Here is a 23445-nt window from a genome sequence, read left to right as displayed (position 1 = left end):
GGTTTCCCACACGCGCTGTGCCGTAGACCAATCACAACAGAGACTAGGCCATCTGACCAATCAGAGCAGAGCAGGCTCATGGAAAGGAGGGGTTTAGAGAGACTGAATCTTTGAACTGCTTCAAACAAATCGTTTGAGAATCGCTGGAAAGTGAGGTGATATTAAATGCATATTTTGAGAAAACGAAAGCGTTTTTTGACCTTGCATGCATGTAATCCTATTGTAGGAGACATGGCATAATAGGGGCACTTTAAAATTTTCTCCTAAATCGGCGGGTTATGAGCTACTTTTAGCCTTAAGATGTTTTGTGAATATGGGCCCAGATCAAGTATTGTAAATGCAGTCTTGGTGAACATCTTCTTTCAAAAACATTAAACACCCTAATCTCACTCTCACACTGGATTTCTCGCTGCTCCTCCAGGCCCATTTGTCCGTGTGTGAGTTTAACGTGGTGTCATGTCCAAACCGCTGCGACGTGAAGCTGCTGCGACGTGAACTGCCGGAGCACCTGCAGCATGACTGCGTGAAGAGAAAACTACACTGTGACCACTGCGGTGACGAATTCACTGGGGAGGCATATGAGGTCGGACACATGCAGTTCTTCGTTGTTGTTTTGTTATTATCACAAGTCTTCTGTTACTTTATCATACAAGTACATCACTTAAGTTTAGTAATATTTGTAATTTAGCAATTGGTTTCAATAGCACAAACCACATTGAATCTAATTTCAACACTGCACCACAGCTCTGACACATGCAAGCATGTTTAATATTTTATCTTCCTCTCTGTCCTCATTTAGAATCACCAGGGTGTTTGTCCAGAAGAGAGTGTGTACTGTGAGAATAAATGTGGGGCTCGTATGGTGCGGAGACTCTTGGCCCAGCACTCTGTGTCCGAGTGTCCCAAACGCAAACTGCCCTGCAGATACTGCAAAAAAGAGTTCCTCTATGACACTATTCAGGTCAGTGGACTATGTGCTGCCATCCTACATTTATGTATTTATTCATTTTATAGTAAAGGGAGTGTATTCATAGGTGTTTTATGTTCACAGCATCATCAGCAGCAGTGTCCACGCTTCCCTATGCAGTGCCCTAACAGATGCGGCACACCAGGAATCACTCGAGAGACTTTAATGGCACATGTGAAGGAAGGATGCAGCACTGCGATGGTGCTTTGCCCGTTTAAGGAGGCTGGCTGCAAACATAGGGTATGATCTACTACCGATAACTATCTGCGATAACCGATAAATTTAAATTCAGTACTATTTTGTAGGGGTGTAACAATATATCTCAATAAAAAAATGCAGGAATGTGTATTGTGGATGGTGACAATATATATTATATATAGTTCAACCAAAATGAAATTTTGACTAATTTAAAGGCAGAGTAAGTGATTTCTGGTAGCCAATGTTGATATTTGAAATCACCAAAACAAACACGCCCCTACCCCAAAAGGGTCTTGCCCCTATTTTGATAGCTCCGCCCCACATATACGTACGCAACCCAGGCAACGATTAGTTCTGTGAAACAAAGCAAAACCAATGTTACACCGTGTCTACGGACGTGAGCAGCGCAGCGCAACAAATCCCCGACAGAAAACTGCTGCCGGGTTCTATTATGACGTGCTGACACAAATTTCAAATGGTTTTCAACGGTCGTTTGAGTCCAGTGTAGGCAGACTTTAGCTGTTGTAGACACACGTTGTTACTCACCTATTGAGAAGAAACAAAGCAACCTCGGCGTCCGATCGCAGGCCTCCGCTCCTTGAGTTCTCTCCAGCGCTGGAAAGCTGATCCGATATTTACACGGGTCCTACTTCTTGCCTTATCGTTCCGCAGACGTTTTCCTCTTTTGTTTTTTATCCGCCATCTCTATCGTTCTGTCGCTCGGCTCGGCTAATGTCCGTCCCATGCACTGAACGCGCTCTCCTCCACATCACGAGTAGACACGCCCCTTATTGCTGATTGGTTACAAGTTTGTATTGCGATTCGGCCCGAATCAGTTTTCTAAAGTGTTTTTGAAAAATCACTTACTCTGCCTTTAATTTAACATCAAATATGGTAATGGAACATTAAAAATGGTAAACCCAAATGGTCACACATTTGAGTTTCCATGTTTATTAATTATTATTAATAGATTAAAAGTAAAATACATTATTTAATACATTACTGAATAGAATAATAAATATTTCTGTTCTGGTATCACCATTGCCCTGTACATTTTATTAACTGGTTATCATATGTCTTAGAAGTAATTTTTTTTAAATCCCATTTTAACTATATTTAGATTTTTTTAAAGTATCGCGAGAATATTGTATCATGAGATCGGTATAGTGTATCGAACCAAATAATGTCATGAGTGTATTGTTACATCCCAACTATTTTGTCTAGTTAAAAATAAAACACTAACAACTATAAAAAGTATATATATATAAAATATAAAACAACTCTTAAAGTAATAATTAAAGCAATTTTTAATAGCTATATTTATATATTTAATTAATTTTTCTTTGTAAAACATTTTTGTAATTGTATTATTAACTATAAACAGATAACATATCACACTGATATTCTGTCACATTGTAAACTAGGTTGTATGTCATGATTTCTGGTAGTGGCACCTAGTGGCTATGTTTGGTATGGCCTGCCAATTATTAAATTTTTTAAACTGTATTAAACAGTTTAAATTGTATGGTACAGTAAGTTGCATATGAAATCAACAAATATGCATATATATATACACATAATTATATGTTAAATACAGTTATATTTGTATATTTAGTGTACATATTATTATTCAGACTTCATGCAAAATTAGTATAAATGAAAGAAAAATGGTAATTGATAACTAGCAAGCAATTTTTTTTTCTAATGTGTTGCCTTGAAAAGTTTTTTTTTTTTTTTTGTAGAACAAAATAAAGAGGAAATAATACTATATCGTGCAACAGCTGGGTTCCAGAAGTAAAAATCACATTCATTTTCTCCATATCTTGTATTCTTGCAGTTCTTTCTCTCATTAATCAGAAGCAAATATAAATACAAAACCAGTCCTAAATGAAAGAAAAGAAGTTGACAAAAAGATTGAATCCAATCTTTGGTGATAATATAGCATAATAAGTGATTTATAAGCAATTTTTGAGGCCGGGTCCTTTTTGCTCTGTAACCTCGTTAGTGTGAAAGGGTTCTGAACACAACACAAGGGTTAAAGCCGTCAAATACACAGTTTGTACCTTTATCTCTTGTCTGATTTTCAAATGTAAAAACAAGTATTGTGAATCATCTCATATATGGTTGATTTGGTTCATGGCTTGTTAACAAAGCCTTTTAAAATATTCCTGTGGGAAAAATGACTGAAAAATTGTTTCTGGAACCAAGGCCACTGAAAAAGTGGGCGAGCATCGTTGTATTCAATAGAGAAAAAATGTAACCAAAAAAAACCCAAGATTTTTTTTAAAGTAGGACATGAATATTAGAATGCATCATGTATCATGACCTCTTCTGTCATGACATCTGTTCCACTCATAGTGCCCTAAGACTGCAGTGGGGCGACACCTTGAGGAGGCCACACACACCCACCTCTCTCTTCTCGGTGGACTGGTGAATCGCCAGAGGCTGGAGCTCAGGGAACTCCGGCAAGCGGTGGAGGAACTCTCTGGAAGTCGAGATGGCACGCTGCTCTGGAAGCTCACAGACTTCAGTCAACGGCTACAGGAAGCTAAGAGCAGGACTTCTGGGAGTTTGGAGTTGTTTAGTCCCGCCTTCTATTCCCATAACTATGGCTACCGTCTACAAGTGTCCGCCTTTCCCAATGGGAACGGTAGTGGCGAGGGCTCTCACCTGTCAATCTACATTCGCGTTCTGCCAGGAGAGTACGATGGGCTGCTGGAGTGGCCTTTCCCTTACCGCGTTTCCTTCTCGCTCTTGGATCAGAGCGACCCGGCGCTCACTAAACCTCAGCACATCACAGAGACCTTCAGCCCAGATCCCACCTGGAAGAACTTCCAGAGGCCACGGCCTGGAGCTCTGGGAAGTGTTCGTGGGGGTTGTCTGGATGAGAGCATGCTGGGCTTCGGCTACCCAAAGTTCCTCTCCCATGAGGAGATGAGGAAAAGGAACTATATCAGAGACAACGCTATTTTCATTAAAGCCTCCATAGATGTTGTCCAGAAGATACTGAACTCTTGAGTTCTGAAATAAATGTTAAATAATGTGAAAAATGATCACTTGTGGGCCGTTTTGCTTATATTCAAAGTAAAGATGTATAATTTTTTGTTTAAATATAATCAGGGCTTTAACACAAATGAAGGATATTTAGATACTGAGAAGGATAAGAAATGCAAATTCAGTGTCATTTGCATGTATTTTTCTGTAATATGTTTTTTTTTTTTCAAATAAACATGACATTAAAAATGACTAATGGCTCTATTTTTATGAAACTATATGAATTTTCATGTTCTGTGTGCTTGGCCCTATAAATATAAATATAAATATAAAGCTACACTACACAGAAAAGGTACAAAAGCTGTCACTGGGGCGGTACCTTTTCAAAAGGTACACTTTTGTACCAGTCCATATTGGTACCTTAAAGGTACATATTAGTACCTAAACCACTGCAAAAAATGCTTTTCTTACTTAGATTTTTTTTGCCTTGTTTCCAGTCAAAATATCTAAAAATTCTTAAATCAAGAAGGATTTTCTAGACAAGTAAAAATTTTTAGATATTTTGGCTGGAAACAAGACAAAAAATCTAAGAAATGCATTTTTTGCGGTGTAAATGGTACAAAAGTGTATCTTTTGAAAAGGTACTGCCCCAGTGACAGCTTTTGTACCTTTTATTCTGAGAGTGTACATTAGCTTTAACATTAGATTTATATTTATTATAATTATTTTAAATGATTTATAGAATTATTATATAACTCTTTTTATCTTGCTGTGTAAATGTATTTAAATGGGATAGTTCACCCAAAAACGAAAATTCTGTCATTAATAGTGACATAGTGACGTGACATGTGGCCAAGTATGGTGACCCATACTAGGAATTAGTGCTCTGCATTTATCCCATCCTTAGTGCACACACACAGCAGTGAACACACACACACACACTGTGAACACACACCCGGAGCAGTGGGCAGCCATTTTTGCTGCGGCGTCCAGGGAGCAGTTGGGGGTTCGGTGCCTTGCTCAAGGGCACCTCAGTCGTGGTATTGAAGGTGGGAGAGAGCGCGGTACATTCCCCCCCCCCCCCTACAATCCCTGCCGGTACGAGATTCGAACCCGCAACCTTTGGGTTACGAGTCCGACTCTCTAACCATTAGGTCACGACTTAGGAACCATTAGGAACACAAATGAAGATATTTTTGATGAAATCGGAGAGCTCTCTGACCCTCCTATAGACAGTTCCCAGGTCCAGAAACGTAGTAAGGACATCGGTAAAACAGTCCATGTGACATCAGTGGCTCAACTTCAATTTTGCGAAGCTACGAGAATACTCTTTCTGCGCAAAGAAAAAAAAATAACAAAATTTATTCAACAATTCTTCTCCACCGAGTTACGTATTCCGACATTTTGGAGAGTATCCAAGAACGTATGCGACGTAATCAGCGTTGTTTATGTTCGGGGGGAAAGCGAGCGCATGAACGTAATCTGCGTAATCAGCGTTGTTTACACTTAGGTATACTCTCTAAAATGGCAGAAGACGGTAACTCGGGGGAATTGAATAAAGTCTTTTTTTTTTTCTTTGCGCACAAAAAGTATTCTCGTAGCTTTGCAAATTTGAAGTTAAGCCACTGATGTCACATGGACTTTTTTACCGATGTCCTTACTACGTTTCTGGACCTGGGAACATCTATGGGAGGGTCAGAGAGCTCACCGACTTCATCAAAAATATCTTAATTTGTGTTCTGAAGATGAACGAAGGTCTTACGGGTTTGGAACGACATGAGGGTGAGTAATTAATGACAGAATTTTCATTTTGGGGTGAACTAACCCTTTAAATTCTTCTTATTTTTCGATCATTTAATCTTTAGCAGTAAATCACACTGACTCTCTTGCGAGAAGTGAATCACAGTTTCAAGGCATCTGATTGGCTGTTCACTACTGATGTCACGCTTTCATGTGCATCCTCTCCATAAACTCAGGATCAAAGCCTGAGTTGACGTAGAAAGTTGATGATCAGCGTCATGGTACCAACAAAGCCGGTTTGGATTGGTTGGGTTTTTGTTCAGTCACCTTCATGGTACAAGCCCCTGGTTGCTTGATCAGATAAATAAAGTCTAGGGACTTGACTTATGAGTATCCGGGTTAGCAAATCCCCAATTGTTTAATTAGTAATGGCTTAGTAATGTCTACCTGGGTGTCATACCCTTAGGTTAATTTAACTAATGTCCTAAACAAGCTATGTGTGCCTGAGCCAATACCTAGTTAGAAATGTGCACTACAGTGGGTGTGCCTGTAACAGAAATGATATATGTTGCAAGCTGATAGAGATGGAAAAAAAAAAAGACCCCCAGCAACCATGCAGTGGTTTTAAAAGCAGTGTTCAGAGAGGCCAGTCCAAATGTATGTTCATTTTGATTCAGCAACAAACTGCAAACCACAGGGAAATGTGCAGATATGCAGTGGTGTAATGTAACAAAGTAATAATACTTCGTTACAGTACTTAAGTAGGCCTATTTTTTGGCAGTATCTGTACTTTACTTGAGTTTTTATATTTCTGTCAACTTTCACTTTTACTCCACTACAATAATTAAAATGTATACTTTTACTCCAATACATTTCCCCGAAGCATATTCGTTACTTACTACAAAATAAAGTCGCAAGAACACAGACTGCAACAAAGCAGGTTTGACGAATCAGTGGTCGGGGGCTTGTAAGTCAGACTCCTAAAAAACACCTTTGCTTTGCTCATGTGCAAACACAGTGTTTGAGAGTAGCTAGTTACATGTAACGGAATTATGTGATTTAATTTCAAAATAAATGTAACTGTAATCCGTTACAGTTACTGAGAAAAAATGTGTAATTAAATTACAGTTACTTATGAAAATGTTAACGATTACAAAGGGGGTTACATCTGAATATTTTCACACACATACAGATTTGATTGATTTCTTTCCCAAATTGCATTGACTGCTTTAAAATGTGAGACACCAAAGTTTCAGGAGTTTAGGACACAAAATATGTGACTTATTCAATAACAATATGCTGCTGTTGTCGCTATTGACTCAAAATGCATATTCTCAACTTTGCTTATATGTTTAATGAGTCACTCCTTGCATCATATACACAACTTGTTAAACATCAAAAATTATTTAAACCATTTATGGTTGCTTCAACTGGGGTTGCATGAATTAGTGCACTCTCAGTGCTGGATTGCATCAAGGGCATCCAGTGTAAAAACTGTGGCAAATGGCTGTGCGGATAATTCCGGAGCAGCTGAAGGGGGGAGAGAGTATGTTTCATTTAGGAACTGAATTTGAATGTGAATTTTCTTCCGCTGAACACAAAAGAAGATACTTTGAAGAATGGGGGTAACCAAACAGTTGCTGGTCCCCATTGACTTTCATGGTATTTTCTTTCCATACTATGGAAGTCAATGGGGACCAACGACTGTTTAACTAGTGTAGTTGTTGTTTTTAAGTGCAAAATAGATAGTCAAATGCTACAGGAAGAGTTGTTTTCCATCTTTTTTCAAAGACTGTAATGCATTCTGCTGTTTGAAGGTGAAGAGAAAGCTTGTGAAAATGACCTTTTATGGTTCAATGATGAGTCGCTCACTGACTGACAACATAGGATTGAAAATCTGAAGGAGCAAATTTAGGTTAGAGAGTGCAGACATCAGTGGTCCTGTGTGCATCATAGCTTTGAATCTGATGCGTGAAAATTCTTAGCGCAAAGAGTTGATTCTAGTGACACAATTCTAAGAGGAAAGTGGGCGTTTCCCCTTACAAATAAAGAGAAGATCCTAGTGAAGATAAAAGTTACTTACAAAACATCTTAACTCTTAAAAGAGCTGGTCAAAATGTGTATGTAGGTATGGAGGAGGACTTTTGAGAGGCTTAAGAGTTTATTTAGGAGAAAATGTCTGAAAGATGAAGAGGGAGTAGAAATGTGTAACAGACCATGGATGACAGTGACTTAAAGGGATAGTTCACCCCAAAATGAAAATTCTGTCATTAATTACTCACCCTCATGTTGTTCCAAACCCGTAAGACCTCCGTTCATCTTCGGAACACAAATTAAGATATTTTTGATGGAATCTGAGAGCTCTCTGTCTAGAAACGTAGCAAGGAGATCGGTAAAATAATCCATGTGACATCAGGGGTTCAACCATAATTTTACTGAATAAAGTCGTTTTTTTTTCTTTTCTTTTGCGCACAAAAAGTATTCTCGTAGCTTCATAAAATTACGGTTGAAGCCTTGATGTCACATGGTTTATTTTAACGATCTCCTTACTACGTTTCTGGACCTTGATCGTGGTAGTTACCTTGCTGTCTATGGGAGGGTCAGAGAGCTCTCAGATTCCATCAAAAATATCTTCATTTGTGTTCCGAAGATGAACGGAGGTCTTACGGGTTTGGAACAACATGAGGGTGAGTAATTAATGACAGAATTTTCATTTTTGGGTGAACTATCTCTTTAATAAGAGTTACAGATTAGATTGTTCAGGGATCATGTTTGTGACCGATCTTATTAGAGACACAACAACACATTAGGGACACTAAACAAATTTATTAGACCACCACCCAGTGTAAGGTTTGTGCCACAGTATTGATGATTACCACAACAATTTTTTATGTTTCTGTAATGGTTAATCCACACCAGTATGTGTAAGCTCTTTAGTTACAATAGTATTTCTGATGCTAAAATATAATTATTGTTGGGATTTAATGGATTCAAAGATAGATCACACAAAAGTTTCATCAAAAGCTAGTCTTTGGGAACAACTAGAAACTATTTGGAAGTTAATAACAACAGAGACTGTGCAAAAGTACAAACAATGCCAGCAAGAATGCAAGCTGTTATCACAGCCAAAAGAGGGAAGGCCTTGAGGAGGACATTTTCTGTTAAAAAAAAGTTTTTGACAGATTCTTAAAATATTTGTTTTCTCTCTTTATTATGACAGGTGGTCTTTTAAATGTATATATTTAAAAGTGCTCTTTTTTCTTCTTGGACAACCAATCACAGTCTTCAAAAGAATGTGTCATACCTAGCAACTGTGGCAGCCCCGCCTCCTCACTAAAATGAAGTTTTTGTCTTTGCCTCGATCAGAGTTGCTCTTAGACTGGTCCTGAATCACTCTTAAGCTAAAATTCCTAGATAGAAATTATTAAGCTAAATTAGGAGCTCTCTGAGAGGATTCGGGCATTCGTGTGCTTCTGTGAAGGTTTGGTGGCGCTCGCTGGAAGCCTAGCAATACTGCTGTGTGTTTGTGTGTGTGGTCTTATATGAGATCTAGTCGTGACAACAGACCAAAACAGCAGGTTTACAAAAATAACCAACTGCTCTTTTTAACTTTTAATAATTCAACATTTCACATTTTCATGACCAAATTATTCAGAAAACAAAGAAAGAATCTTGTTAAGATGATTTTATGTTCGAAATATCCCCGAATAACTGATGAGGAGATCTGCAGAGATCTACTGCTGTTTACATTGACCTTCAGGAAGAGCTTCTACACTGCTAGGACAGTGGATGCTGGCCATGGGAAAGGCTTCCGTGTCAAACAGCACCGTTCCGTCTTGACCCTCAGAGTTTTCCTTACATTGGACGGAAATCTGAAATATTCATACAGGCATTTGTAGAGATTGTGCATTATTCATATTCCTAAAAGAATTCTGTCTGTATAATGATATACCTGAGCTTGACTAGATGACAGCTTATCAGCCACAGCCTCTTGCATCAAGAGAGTGTGTTCCTCCACAGGGTGTTCTTGAGCAAATTTGCAGCAAGTTTGACCCTTATTTAATGAGAAACGTTATTTTATTATTATCTTAACAGAACTTTAGAAATTAGAGTATATATAATATGTAATGTTGTAGCGCAAATTTTCTTTTAAAACACTTCAAGGTCATCACGCAATGATAGTTTTACCGTACCATTGTGTTGACAATCTGTTCCAAGCTGTTTAATAACAGATGTTGTATAAGAACAATTAATTATTAAATATTATGATGAACACTGTTGTTGGAAAATGGCTTTTTTTTTTGGTCGCCTGTTTTTCATTGATCGTAGCCACCGACCAACCGGAAACAAATATTAACCTTCCGGGTTGAATGGCACATGTGACCTATATTGTGACCTATATGATTTGGATGGATTCGACCATACGTCAAATTCACAAAAGAGTTAAGACCACCGTATACTTGCCAAAATAATATTTTTCATCAGCTACTACTGTACAGCTAATCATCTAAAAGCAACAGCAGCAAAACTTGTCAAGCCAGCTTTACTTATAGAGCAGCATTGCATACAAAATGGTAATTCAAAGTGCTTTACAGAAAATAAATTCAAATAATCATAAAATGTGCACAAGAAAAAAAAAAACTAAACATAACAGAAACAAACTGAAAAGTCCCAAGCTGGGCTTACTGTACCTTCAGAGTCATGTTTATTTCACACTACATGTACGATAAAATGGCATATACTGTACATTATAACATATCATACCAGCTAAGAGCAACAAGTAAAACATCCTTATGATTACTGTACTGTACAATTATTGTCCAGTCATTGTTAGTCATTGTTCAGATTAAAAAAATAAAATAAAATTTGATGGAATATTAAAAAAATTATTTACAAGGATATAGATATCCACAAGGCTTAGGTTTTTTTTTTTTTAAAGTGCATTTTCCTAGCAGGGACTTAAGGCATTGTTCATCCCATTTCAAATTTATGCAAAACAAATAAATGAACTAAGTCCCTTCTTGAGAATTTCTACAATTTCTTTTATTTTCAGTCTTATGCCTGATGTTGTTTTCTAAAGAATCTCAAGGTTTTTTTCACAGCATTAAATTGCTATAAAAACCTATATTTAATTCACAATTTAATGCTAATGCTAATTCTATTAGTTTAATGATTCTTCTGTATCCTTTTATAGGCCTAAAACTGATTAATCAAATCTGATATTTCATTTTCAATCATTTGTATGTTAGTTCATTTTGCTGTAAAACAGCAGAAGCGAAATTGCATTATGTCTACTTGAACTTACCTCCAAAATCCATAGGTTGTATGTTCCAGTTGTCTTCTCTGGGTTCAAAATAGTAGTCAATTTATTTCTTTTCAATCCAGCCCAAATCCATAATAGAAATTTGTTAAATAGAAAATACGGAAAATTATAGAAATGAAGTTTTTAGCTTCTCATTTTCAAGTCATCAAGTCTCATTTTACAGTTCTCCCTCATTCTAGTCATCTCTGAACGATAATGACTTGATGTGATTTGAAAGTAGGTCGGAACATCATAACTACTGCATTGCTTCTGTTATGCAGAGCACTGGTTAACCACACATACAAAAGCAGGGTTCTCGGTGCTTTCTTATCAGGTGCTGATTCATTAAAGATGAAAATATTAAAGATTTGCAAAAACATGATTGGAGCAGAGAAAACTGCAGACATGACAGTCATACAGTAAACACATGACAAAACTCATAGAAAGATAACAAGGGTACTGGAAATTTCCAAAAATGTGCTCTTGCCAATAGAAACTAAGCATTCATCAATTCTCAGTTCTTCCAGGATGACGGTTAATAAAATGAATAAACTGAACAATTTACAAATAAACTAGGTCTCATAGTCGTAATCTTTATAAAGCATATTTTCTTTTATTTCTTTTAAAGAAAAAACACATTTTAAGGTAATCAAGGTCAAGTACTTTATAAAAATCCTGAGAAATAAATCACTGAAACTGTGAATGAATTGTTCTTTTATTTTGAATCTTTTCAACAAATTGTCCAGTTTGTGAATGATTAATTCATGAATCAGACATCACTACTTTTTTCATGAACTCTCACGGAAGGCTGGAGTGAATGTTAAGATTTTCAGTGAACACTGACTTAAATTTAGATATTGTATGACTTCACAAGACTTGGAATGAGTCATGTCTGCCATTTTATGGTACTTTTATGATGCTTTTTGAAGTTTAAAAAACTTATGTTTTTGTGTTCAAAGAAAGTTTTTTTTTTTTTTTACGGTGCTGCAGTGGAATATGGCAGGTTATATAATCAAATGTATGGATTTGGTTATTTTGGTAATTCCTTTGAGGAGGACAAATATTAATGCCATAGCATTACATTGACATTCTAGAGAATTGGACAGAAGTATGTCAAGTCATCTTTATTTATATAGTGCTTTATACAATACAGAATGTGTCAAAGCAGCTTTACAGTGTTAATCAGAAAAATAGTGTGTCAATAATGCAAACAAAATTCAATTGTGCTGTAAAGCAGCTCTAAAAAGAAGACACCGTTCATCGTTCACTCAGTGGTCATTTATTCAGTCATCTTTTAGCAGTAAACTCACATTGATAGCATCAGACAAAGCTAGCATTATAACAACTTCAACTTTTAGTAACTGAGGGAAACCCATACCCTAATAATTTCTACAATTCCGTTTGGGGAATTTAGTGGTGCAAAAATGATATACTTCATGTTTAATTGTGCAAAAAATCTAATTAAGTAAACTTCATTTATAACTTGTAATTTAGTGGACATTAATAATGTCCTTCCTTTATTCCTTCATTTCAAATTGTTCACATTACTTCAAACAAAAGTGCTTGTTAAATGTTTTGTTTCCACACTACTGAACATGGATTTCTGTCAGGACAACTATTGTCAAAGATGATTGACAATTAGCATACGTTTTGAATTGGCAGTATGGTTCAGTTCTGAACTCTTTGCGCATCCATGCAGCCTAGCATGGATAAGAACAAAGAGCGCAGCAATAAACAGGGTAAACAGAACAGAACCAACATAAATGTATTGCAGATATCACTATTGTTCAATAATTTAATGTACACATTTTAGAATTAGTCTGATTCAATGGAGAATCCTGACTGGACAGAGGAGGAGCTGGGGATGGAGGAGAGTAATTAGCTATTGAGCAATGAGAAAGCTGCTGATAATACTGAAGAACCTTATATGCTGAGGTAGGCGTCATATTCCTATAGCTGAGAGTCAACTGATGCGAGCTTGACTGATGCGACCTGCCAGAACTAACGCTACGCTTGATAATTGAAGCGAGTCCCCAGAAATAATCTCGTCATCATCTCATTCCATGTTAACTAAACCTTTCTTAATGTGAAAAGACCTTCAAGCTATAACCACCTGACCTTCTATATGATGCAGTTCACATCAAATGCACAAAGTATAATTCCTGGACTTTATCTTCCTCTGTGTCAATTACAATGTCTTCATCATCATCTGGCTCAGCCTGAGGTTGGAGATAGATGGGGTATGACACATCATCATACACAATTTGCCCATAAAGGCATCTCTGGTTCTCCATGCATTGCACTGAAAGCTGAAAATGCGTAATCATTAGTAAGTTTTAATATATTTACAGTAGGAAATTACAAAATATCTTCATGGAACATGATCTTTACTTAATATCCTAATGTTTTTTGGCATAAAAGAAAAATCAATAATTTTGACCCATACAATGTATTTTTGGCTATTGCTACAAATATACCCCAGCGACTTAAGACTGGTTTTGTGGTCCAGGGTCACAAATAATAACATGGTAAACTAATAATATAACAGAGTACAGGTATTATTTACTTACTCTAAATGTGTTTGTATTATCAAAACCAGCTTCAGGGGTGAATTTCTCCAGTGTTTTCTGCTTCTGTCACACTATGTAACACATACAACAATGATTTAAAGATGTTTCTTTAACTTAAATAAGAAACTACATTGATTAAAACACATTATAAAACACATTAGATACAAGTTCATGCATGCTATGCTTTTAAATGTAAACCCTCTGTGAACACTCACTGTACATATGCTAATTGTTGTAATGAGTTATAGACTTAACTTACAGTAAAAAGTTATAGAGTTAAGCTAATTATTTTTATCACAACTAACAAATTAGATGACAGTAACATTTTCCTTACTTCACATACCATGGCTTCGGTGACATATCTTCATGGAACATGATCTTTACTTAATATCCTAATGTTTTTTGGCATAAAAGAAAAATCAATAATTTTGACCCATACAATGTATTTTTGGCTATTGCTACAAATATACCCCAGCGACTTAAGACTGGTTTTGTGGTCCAGGGTCACAAATAATAACATGGTAAACTAATAATATAACAGAGTACAGGTATTATTTACTTACTCTAAATGTGTTTGTATTATCAAAACCAGCTTCAGGGGTGAATTTCTCCAGTGTTTTCTGCTTCTGTCACACTATGTAACACATACAACAATGATTTAAAGATGTTTCTTTAACTTAAATAAGAAACTACATTGATTAAAACACATTATAAAACACATTAGATACAAGTTCATGCATGCTATGCTTTTAAATGTAAACCCTCTGTGAACACTCACTGTACATATGCTAATTGTTGTAATGAGTTATAGACTTAACTTACAGTAAAAAGTTATAGAGTTAAGCTAATTATTTTTATCACAACTAACAAATCAGATGATGACAGTAACATTTTCCTTACTTCACATACCATGGCTTCGGTGACGGAGACGTCGAAGAGCAACTAAAACTGCCGTCGATCAGTTAATGGTGTGTTTGGATCTCAAAAGTGAATGTATCTGACTCTTACCCTTGGAAATTTACATCTATTCAACGTTTACCAATTCTATACCTGTTTGTAATCGTTCAAAATTGTAAAAGCCTCTCTTGGCCCGCGCCACTGCATGTGTGAAATGGCGCCAATTTTATATGCGACGTCTTTGCGTGTTTACATCATGTCTTCTACGTCATCTGCTGCTTGCTTGTTCAGGTGATATATTATGATATATGTCTTGGCTTTCTTGGTATAGCTAGTCAATTCCATTTGATATATTGTCAGAAAAATTTCCAAACATGTTACCTTTAACTGGTCACTGGGGAAGCATACACATACTGTATATACAACTTTGCAACTTATCAACCCCTAAAGGTAGGCTTTTGAGGGCCCTGCCATATTGAAAAGCTGAAATTACAATTTTTGAAGATTCCTCCCCACAGAAAAGCAGTGCTTAAGCACAGTTGATATGAAATCCTCTGCATGTTACTTTATTGTGAAATTGAACATGCAATTTTACGTTTCAACTACAGATGTCAATAGAGAGCCTAAAGAATTCATGTTTGTCTTGTATGTTTTAGTAACATGGATCATTTGTATCTACACTGCTGTCAATGAATGTCCAGAATGTCCAGACGAACCAGTTTAAGTCTGTGTGTTACCTTTCATGTCCTCGTAGAGTTTGGTTAATCTTGTAGACCTCGTCTTCATGTGCAAAGCACATTCTCAACCTGAACCTTCATTTGCGATGCTCAGCAATATTTTGAAGTGATGCCATTGCCAAAAATATGCAGAATTCCAATACAAATATATTTGATGGTAGAAAAACACAAAGTAAAGCAGAAAAATGATTTGTGAATATAATTTCCAAACCTGTTTCCTTTAACTGGTCACTGGGGCAGCATACACATATATACAACTTTGCAACTTATCAACCCCTAAAGGCAGGCTTTTGAGGGTACTGCCATATTGAAAAGCTGAAATTACAATTTTTGAAGATTCATCCCCACAGAAAAGCAGTGCTGAAGCACAGTTTATATGAAATCCTCTGCATGTTACTTTATTGTGAAATTTAACATGCAATTTTACGTTTCAACTACAGATGTCAATAGAGAGCCTAAAGCATTCATGTTTGTCTTGTATGCAACCGTGATGCAAGCCCTCTTCTCATTACCTTTACAGTAGGCCTAATTAATATATTATCGTCCTCAAATGTGTCTTCAGAAATCGCTTCTTTGTCGTTCACATACTGGACAGAAACCTTAAAATTTCTAACAATTGAACCGTTTAAAATCACGTCTGCAGAATTCCACAAAATTTGAGCAAATACAAATTAATTTTCATTTAACATTTGAGCTAATACTAATACAGTACTGATACTGTAAATGAAAATACGGTAATAATACTGTAAATGAAATACAGTAAAGACATTATTGTACTGTAAATGCACATGTTACCTTTAACTGGTCACTGGGGAAGCATACACATACTGTATATACAACTTTGCAACTTATCAACCCCTAAAGGTAGGCTTTTGAGGGCCCTGCCATATTGAAAAGCTGAAATTACAATTTTTGAAGATTCATCCCCACAGAAAAGCAGTGCTGAAGCACAGTTGATATGAAATCCTCTGCATGTTACTTTATTGTGAAATTGAACATGCAATTTTACGTTTCAACTACAGATGTCAATAGAGAGCCTAAAGAATTCATGTTTGTCTTGTATGTTTTAGTAACATGGATCATTTGTATCTACACTGCTGTCAATGAATGTCCAGAATGTCCAGACGAACCAGTTTAAGTCTGTGTGTTACCTTTCATGTCCTCGTAGAGTTTGGTTAATCTTGTAGACCTCGTCTTCATGTGCAAAGCACATTCTCAACCTGAACCTTCATTTGCGATGCTCAGCAATATTTTGAAGTGATGCCATTGCCAAAAATATGCAGAATTCCAATACAAATATATTTGATGGTAGAAAAACACAAAGTAAAGCAGAAAAATGATTTGTGAATATGATTCCTCAGTCACTGCCTGGAAATGACTAACAGGCTTCAGATATATCTCAGTGATCTGGAAGTGCACAGGACTCCTCCCAAATGTTCAGTAATTCATTGGTATGAACTTTATACATGCTTCAACAAGCCAACCATTTCTTTTAGAAAGTTATAACAAGAAATTGGACAGCATCAGTTCTTTCATTAAGTCAGATTTTTTGTTGTCAAACTCCCTGTTTTCACAATTTGCAAGACAACTTCCTAAGCAACAAACAAACAAAAAAGTTACATTTCCCTTTTATTAGTAAGCTATTATGGGAATGGCGTATTTGGGAAATGAAATTTTTTAATAGTTAACCCGGATGAAACTGCCTTCCCGCTGGGCTGAATGAAAATCTCAAAAATACAGTAGTCTCTGATTCACAATAATGTGGCAACCCTGCAGAAGACCAACATGCTAACTAAACATAGCAATATAAATGTATGCAATTATAGTGAACAGGTCTAACCCTTGTGAAGAAGAACTGTGCTTAATTGTTGTGAATGTGCTCTTGTAGTTTACTTCAAATGTTGTATATAAAATTATTGCAAATAACATGATATTACTGAAATAAAAAACCACTTAAGTGTACTGAAAAAGTACACATTCATAACTATTTATTAACCAACTTAAGTAATATAATATTAAAAGTTTTACTTTAAAACATTAATTTTTAATTATGCTTCAAAACATATTTTCACGCTTGATTGAAGTGCACTTATTTTCCTACTTGGGGGAAAAAACGGACCTGAAGTTCAACTAACTGCATTTAATAAAAATTTAAACTACAATTCATTTCCATTTAATTGGAATTAACATGTGATTGTGTTTGAAAAAAGGTATATTATTTCTGTAATAACTACTCTTAAAAAAAAAAAAAAAAAAAGTAGGCCTATGCTAAAGTGTACTTCTTTTATGATAGGGAGGATTGCTAATCTTTAAATGTAAAGTTCGTAGGCCTATTTATTGTCATCCTTGCAGCTAGTAAAAGAACGAGTGAACTAGCCTGTCTGTATTAGCTTTAGAATCTAGAAAGTGAGTATTTCTCTGCTTCTTGTAGTCCTGTATTTTGTAGTGCACTCACTATATTTGTGTGAATTGGACACTATTGTGATTTGAAGGTCTAGTTTTGTGTTGGATGTTTCATTTTTTACAGATTTCCTGCTCCTTTATTCAGGAGGGGACATATTCATATTGACATAGCGTCGATTCTAAGTTGCCACATAGACCTCTTGAGAGACACAAAGACACAAATGATGGTAAAATGCCTTTATTTGAAGTGTAAAGAGTGAGATGTTAAGGTCTTGGGAGGCATTTCTCTTTCTTGTCTTCACTTGCCATTACAACAGAACTGGTCTGACAGAGTTTTTCACCTCTAGAGAGAAGAACTGCCACCTGCAGAAGACAAAACCAGACTTTTAATAAACTAAGACACTTGTCATTCAGTTTTGGAGTGGAAGTAGTAAAGACTGTAAACCTACCAAGTGTTGTTTGTTCATGGTGAACATCCTCTGGTCATATATTATCACTCCACCTGATCCTTTAGAGTTTTCCACACACTGGACAGGGGTCTAAATTGCATTTGTTAATGTCATGAATTACTTTTAGGAATTTACAAAAATATATATTAATGTCATTATTGATTCTATTGGTAATCGGTAATTAATCTATTGCATATTTTGATCAACTAATCTGATGTATATGATATAAAGTATGATATAAAGAGTGTAGTTTCTTTTACAAAATCCACTTTAATGCTACTTTTGAAAAATAAATTAGTTGGGGTTAACACAATGCTAGAACTGTCAAATATAAGCATTATTGTAAGCTGTTTACGGTAAGCATTATTAAAAAATTATGAGTCAGCCATTTTTCTGACTTCATACGGAAATACAAACCATCTCACAAACACAAATACCTTAATTTGACCCACTGAGGGTTGATGAGGGAGACAGTGTAATGTACCCTGAAAACAAATGCAAATAAAATAGTAGTTAGCAGGACCTCAATCCAGTGTGTGACTTATAAGGAAGTTTGACCATCGTAATGAAGATTTGAACTCCTCAAAAGAAGTCATATATGTTTAAACTGCATGTTTTATCATGACCCTGCCCTGAAGGCACTGAAAACCTAATTAAAGTGAACTAAAAATGAATTATTCAGTTTATCATGACGATAACTCATGGATCGGGCCTTGTAGGTTTCCAACCTTTGGTTTCCAAACCAGAACTTGAACCACTACACCACAAGTTGTACATAAAGCATGTTTAAAACTGTATGTGCTACAAAGTAATATTCACAACTGTAATATTCAAAAGGCCTCATTATAGGCCTCAATTTTAGTGGTTTAGCACTTTGATGATCTTGACTGATGAACAAGTGCCCAAAACAAGAAGCCAACAAAAATTGCAACTAAATAATAAATAATAGGAAATAACAATAGCAGTAAATTTAAGATTTTAGCAATTTATAGACTAAACACAGATGTAACCTGCAGCGGTTTACAAAAGCCACAAGGCTAATAGGCTAACAGCCTGTTTTGTGTAGCAACCTAAACATAGCACTGCTGACATTGTTACATAGCTTCAATAGTTACTCAATATTATCATATCTTCTTTAAAAGTAATGATAGAATAATAAAGCAACAAATAAATGAGCAACATTTATACGTAGCCTACCATAACAACTGCTTTTCCACAACTGACAACAAAACGGTGCGCCGTCTAACGGAGGTCCTCCAAAGACTAGCAGCAAAAAATGTATACGAATAAAAAATAGACGGCGAACAAATAAAATTATAAAAATAATTACACCACTTTATAAATTAAGCATATATTGTTTAACTATATATTAAATGTATATACGATAATTATGTTTGGATAGAATCAGTAGGAGTCACAAACTTTTATTTTAACAAAACTAATATTGTCTAATATTGTAACAGCACATTTATTACATGCCTATTACAGGCTTTACAAACAAATTAATAAATAAATAGCCATAAAAGCAGATCAAGCAATTTGTTTCATTAAAACAAACTTATCTGTCACTTCGCTGTCTGTCACCTCCAGTCACAACCACATTTTACTGCTGTCTTCATGTCCTGAACTTAGAGAGAGTAGAGGTTTACATCCTTTAGTTGCTCTTCAAGGGTCTTCTGAAGGTTCTTCCATGAGCTTTGGTCTCATAATCAACATGACAAATGTGAACATAGTTTAAAATTTTTTTTAAAAAAACCTTGATTGATTGTTCTAAAAAATGATGTGTGATGTGGTGGTCTAGCTACAAATGAAACCATTATATATGCATACACAGGATGCAGTTCTGATGATCAAAAACCAAAACCCCAAAGCACAACCCACTGAGAATGAGCATGCAAATAACATGTGAACAGTTACTTCTGATTAGTTCCCATAAAATAACATTAAATGTGCTTTTGATCCTTACAACTACAAATGCATAATTAACTATAGTGTTAATAACTATGATGTTATAATTATTTAATTGCATAGCTAAACCATTTTCAACAGACAAACATCACATTTCAAAGCTAAAACAGAAATTATTGAATTTTGTATTATTTTCTTGAATATGATTTTTCATTCCTGTATTGTCTTACATGTCAAAATGCGTTTGTAACTTTAAGAAGACTTCAGGGGCAAAATATACATATTTTGCATTTTATATATATTTGTACATGATTGCTTGAGTGTTTCTTTCCTGAAACTTTGTTCCTGTATGGAAGTTCAACACAGAACTGAAACTTCAAAGGCCTGATTCTGCCTCAAGACTCAAGAGCTGCTGAATCAAGCTATACTGGATTTGAGTATGAACATGTTAACAAACAATTATGACTCGTTTAAATGTGATGTTAAATTCTAACACAATACATTTAGCTGATCATAGAATGTTCTTGAGTGGCCTGTTTGGTTTCCAGATTTAAATGTCATAAAAAGGGGTCATCGGATGCGACATGCACTTTTACAAGTTGTTTGAACTGAAATGTTTGTTGGCAGTGTGCGTGTACACAACCACCCTATAATGATAAAGTTCCACCCAGTGTTTTTTTTTTTTATCCCGTTAAATAATTTCCCCTTTCTCATATCAAGCCACTCTCAGATGCCTGTCTGTGTGACGTCACACAGACCCAGGCCGCTCCCACGATTGTTGACTGACACTAGCGTTTTACCTTAGACCTGCCCTGAGTGAGCTGTCATCAATCCGCCATTGTTTCGACGCTGGAGCAGTTGAAGACCAGAATGACTCCTAAGCAACTGAGGTGTTCTGTTGTTGGATGTAATAATGAACATAGCAGTCGTCATTTACTCCTGACATCTGAGCCGCTGAAGACGCAGTGGAGTACGTTTGTTTTTGAAGGGAATGCGCCCCTCGATCTGCCTAAATGTGTTTATGTTTGCGCAAATCATTCGTGATCCAGCCTCACCTACAGAAGAAGTGAGTATACGTTTTTTTTTTTAATCTTTGCAAATCGTCTTTCCTAATAACGTGCTAGTTAGCAAGTTACGCGGCTAAAGTAAACAGTCTCATGAGAACGGCTCGTCACCCCAGGGAAGAGAGGGGCGGGGTGAGCAGAGCTCATTAGCATTTAAAGGAACATGCACTAAAATGGGTTGCTGAAAACGGAGCTGATTTTGACAGGGTAAAAGTGTGTTGTTTTACACTACCATTGAGAATTTTTAACCAAAGTATGTTATAGACTTTTCATTAAGACCCTAAAGAATCATATCAACTTGTGGAAAATAGGCATCCGATGACCCATTTAAAATATTTTTGGAATTTGAAGAAAGCAAAGGCAACATGAAAATCGAAGATTTTTAAACTGAAGGAATGGGCCAAGATTCCAGTAGAGAGGTCTCAGAAGCTTGAGGGGGTGAATAAATTTGAATGTTTACAGCCAATTAATTTTTTTCAAAACATTTATACACTCTTTTAACCTGTGTTTTGTTCAGTCGTTTTAATAAAATACCTCTCAGTGCAGTCTTAGGATGTCTGTCTTTATTAATCTTAACACCAACCAAGGTTTCTTTTTCTCCTTTCTTAATTGCCTCATATTCAACACATAACACTTAACACAGTGCCATTTAGTGGCTTTCTAGAGTAACAGGCACAATCAGTTGATATCATCACATCCCCCTTTCTTTAAAGAAAGAAAGTAAACTTATTATTTAATAACACATCTTAACTTGCACTTAGTATAACATTTGAACTCAATGTTTATGTTTGCACTTTTTATGCAATTAATACAAATTATAAACCATAAACATTTTCTTATTGCTATATTTTTAGCAGTCTCTTACAGATTTAAGGTTTTTTAATGTGCCTTGCAGATCTTCTAAGTGGGAAAGTATGACTGTTGTATGATGTATGTGTGTGTATGGAATCAGTGTTGCAGTCATTTGTTGTGGACAATGCAGTTGATTCAGACTTTGCATTCCATTTATTCAGGACTTTCACTTTCACGTCTGTTCTGTCTGAAGATTTGTCCGTCATCTGTTTTCACAGTATAAGATCTTGGAGCTACTTCTTGCATAACTGTGGCCTTCTTGCTCCAGTTCTCGTCACATTTGATTCTGACAACATCATCCCTCACCAGTGGTTGTAGATGATTTGCAGCCCTGACATAGTAGAACTTTTTCTTATCTTTAGTTGCTTGAGTTTCTGCTTTATTTTCACATTTGCTTTTTCTTTTGAACAAGATGGCAGTGTAGTGTAATTTCCGATAGGGTTGGGCCGATAGACGATGCCATCGTCCATCGCCGATGGCTGATAGACATCACGATGTTGAGCCAGTGTTGTGCCCATTATCAACCCCTGCCAAATTATTACCCCCTCTGGTTGAAATTGCTACCTGATTGGCTAATCCTAACCTCACCCCTAATCCTAACCCCTCCCCCACACCTAACCCTAAACCTACCAATACTAGGGGGGTAGTAATCTGGCGGGGGTCAGAATTGGGCACAACGCCGGCATCGTGATCCCCCTTTTATGTACTGTAATGTAACAGGCAACCGTTACACCGTGTCTACACCGGACGCGACATTTGAAATTTGTGTCAGCACGTCATAAATAGAACGCGGCAGCAGTTTACTGTCGGGGATTTGTCATGTGGCGCCACGCCGCATCCAGTGTAGACAGCATCACTGATTATAATGAGTTCTATAGACTGATCTATATATAATAAATATCTATTATAGATCAGTGGTTCTATAGTATTTTGTGGCGCCGCGCCGCTCGCGTCCGGTGTTTTCGTGCTCTTTTAATGGCATAAATTGTGTTTACATTTTATTTCTGTTATCAAGAAACCAACGGCACAGGCCCAGATTGGCTAATCGGAAGCACCGGGGAATATTTTGGCCACGAGGGCCGGTGTTGTCATGACACTGGTTTGAAATATGGATGCTGTCCTACCTGCACTCACATCAGCCTCACTCTTTTTTATTTATTAATTTACTGCAGTCACATTTTTTTATTTATTGTATTCTCACAGCCCCACTCGCAGAGTGCAGCCTGCAGGTTAATGACGTAATTATCTTTTGACTCCGCCGACAGCAGCACTGCTCCAAAAAAAAAAACCTCAGTTGTTGAAGATATGCAAGCAAAAATCGGATAATAGAAAGCATGTGTTATTAAACACTTTGTAGACACATT

The 23445-nt window shown here is 36.3% G+C and overlaps 1 protein-coding gene and 1 long non-coding RNA gene across 3 annotated transcripts in view; one reads left to right on the top strand and one right to left on the bottom strand.

Annotated features, from left to right (window-relative positions):
• LOC107713157 (TNF receptor-associated factor 4-like) overlaps positions 1 to 4401 on the top strand; it is a 14541-nt gene extending 10140 nt beyond the window's left edge. For both annotated transcript variants that reach the window (XM_016518589.1, XM_016518588.1), the window contains exons 4-7: positions 422 to 583; positions 800 to 961; positions 1052 to 1207; positions 3524 to 4401. In XM_016518589.1, the coding sequence (XP_016374075.1) occupies positions 422 to 583; positions 800 to 961; positions 1052 to 1207; positions 3524 to 4183 (1140 nt within the window). In that variant the 3' untranslated portion in view covers positions 4184 to 4401. The remainder of the gene's footprint in view (positions 1 to 421; positions 584 to 799; positions 962 to 1051; positions 1208 to 3523) is intronic.
• Positions 4402 to 9607: 5206 nt separating this feature from the next.
• LOC107713162 (uncharacterized) lies at positions 9608 to 11414 on the bottom strand. Its single transcript, XR_001636869.1, has 3 exons — positions 11205 to 11414; positions 9852 to 9953; positions 9608 to 9771 (listed from the first exon to the last, which is right to left on the bottom strand). It is a non-coding gene; the product is annotated as an uncharacterized LOC107713162 (long non-coding RNA).
• Positions 11415 to 23445: the final 12031 nt, after the last annotated feature.

The sequence above is a fragment of the Sinocyclocheilus rhinocerous genome, unplaced genomic scaffold (assembly GCF_001515625.1).
Source record: "Sinocyclocheilus rhinocerous isolate Xijiao unplaced genomic scaffold, SAMN03320098_v1.1 scaffold387, whole genome shotgun sequence".
In the NCBI taxonomy this organism is placed as follows: Eukaryota; Metazoa; Chordata; class Actinopteri; order Cypriniformes; family Cyprinidae; genus Sinocyclocheilus; species Sinocyclocheilus rhinocerous.
The sequence above is the reverse complement of the archived record's forward strand: the minus strand, read 5'-3'. Positions and strand labels throughout refer to the sequence as shown.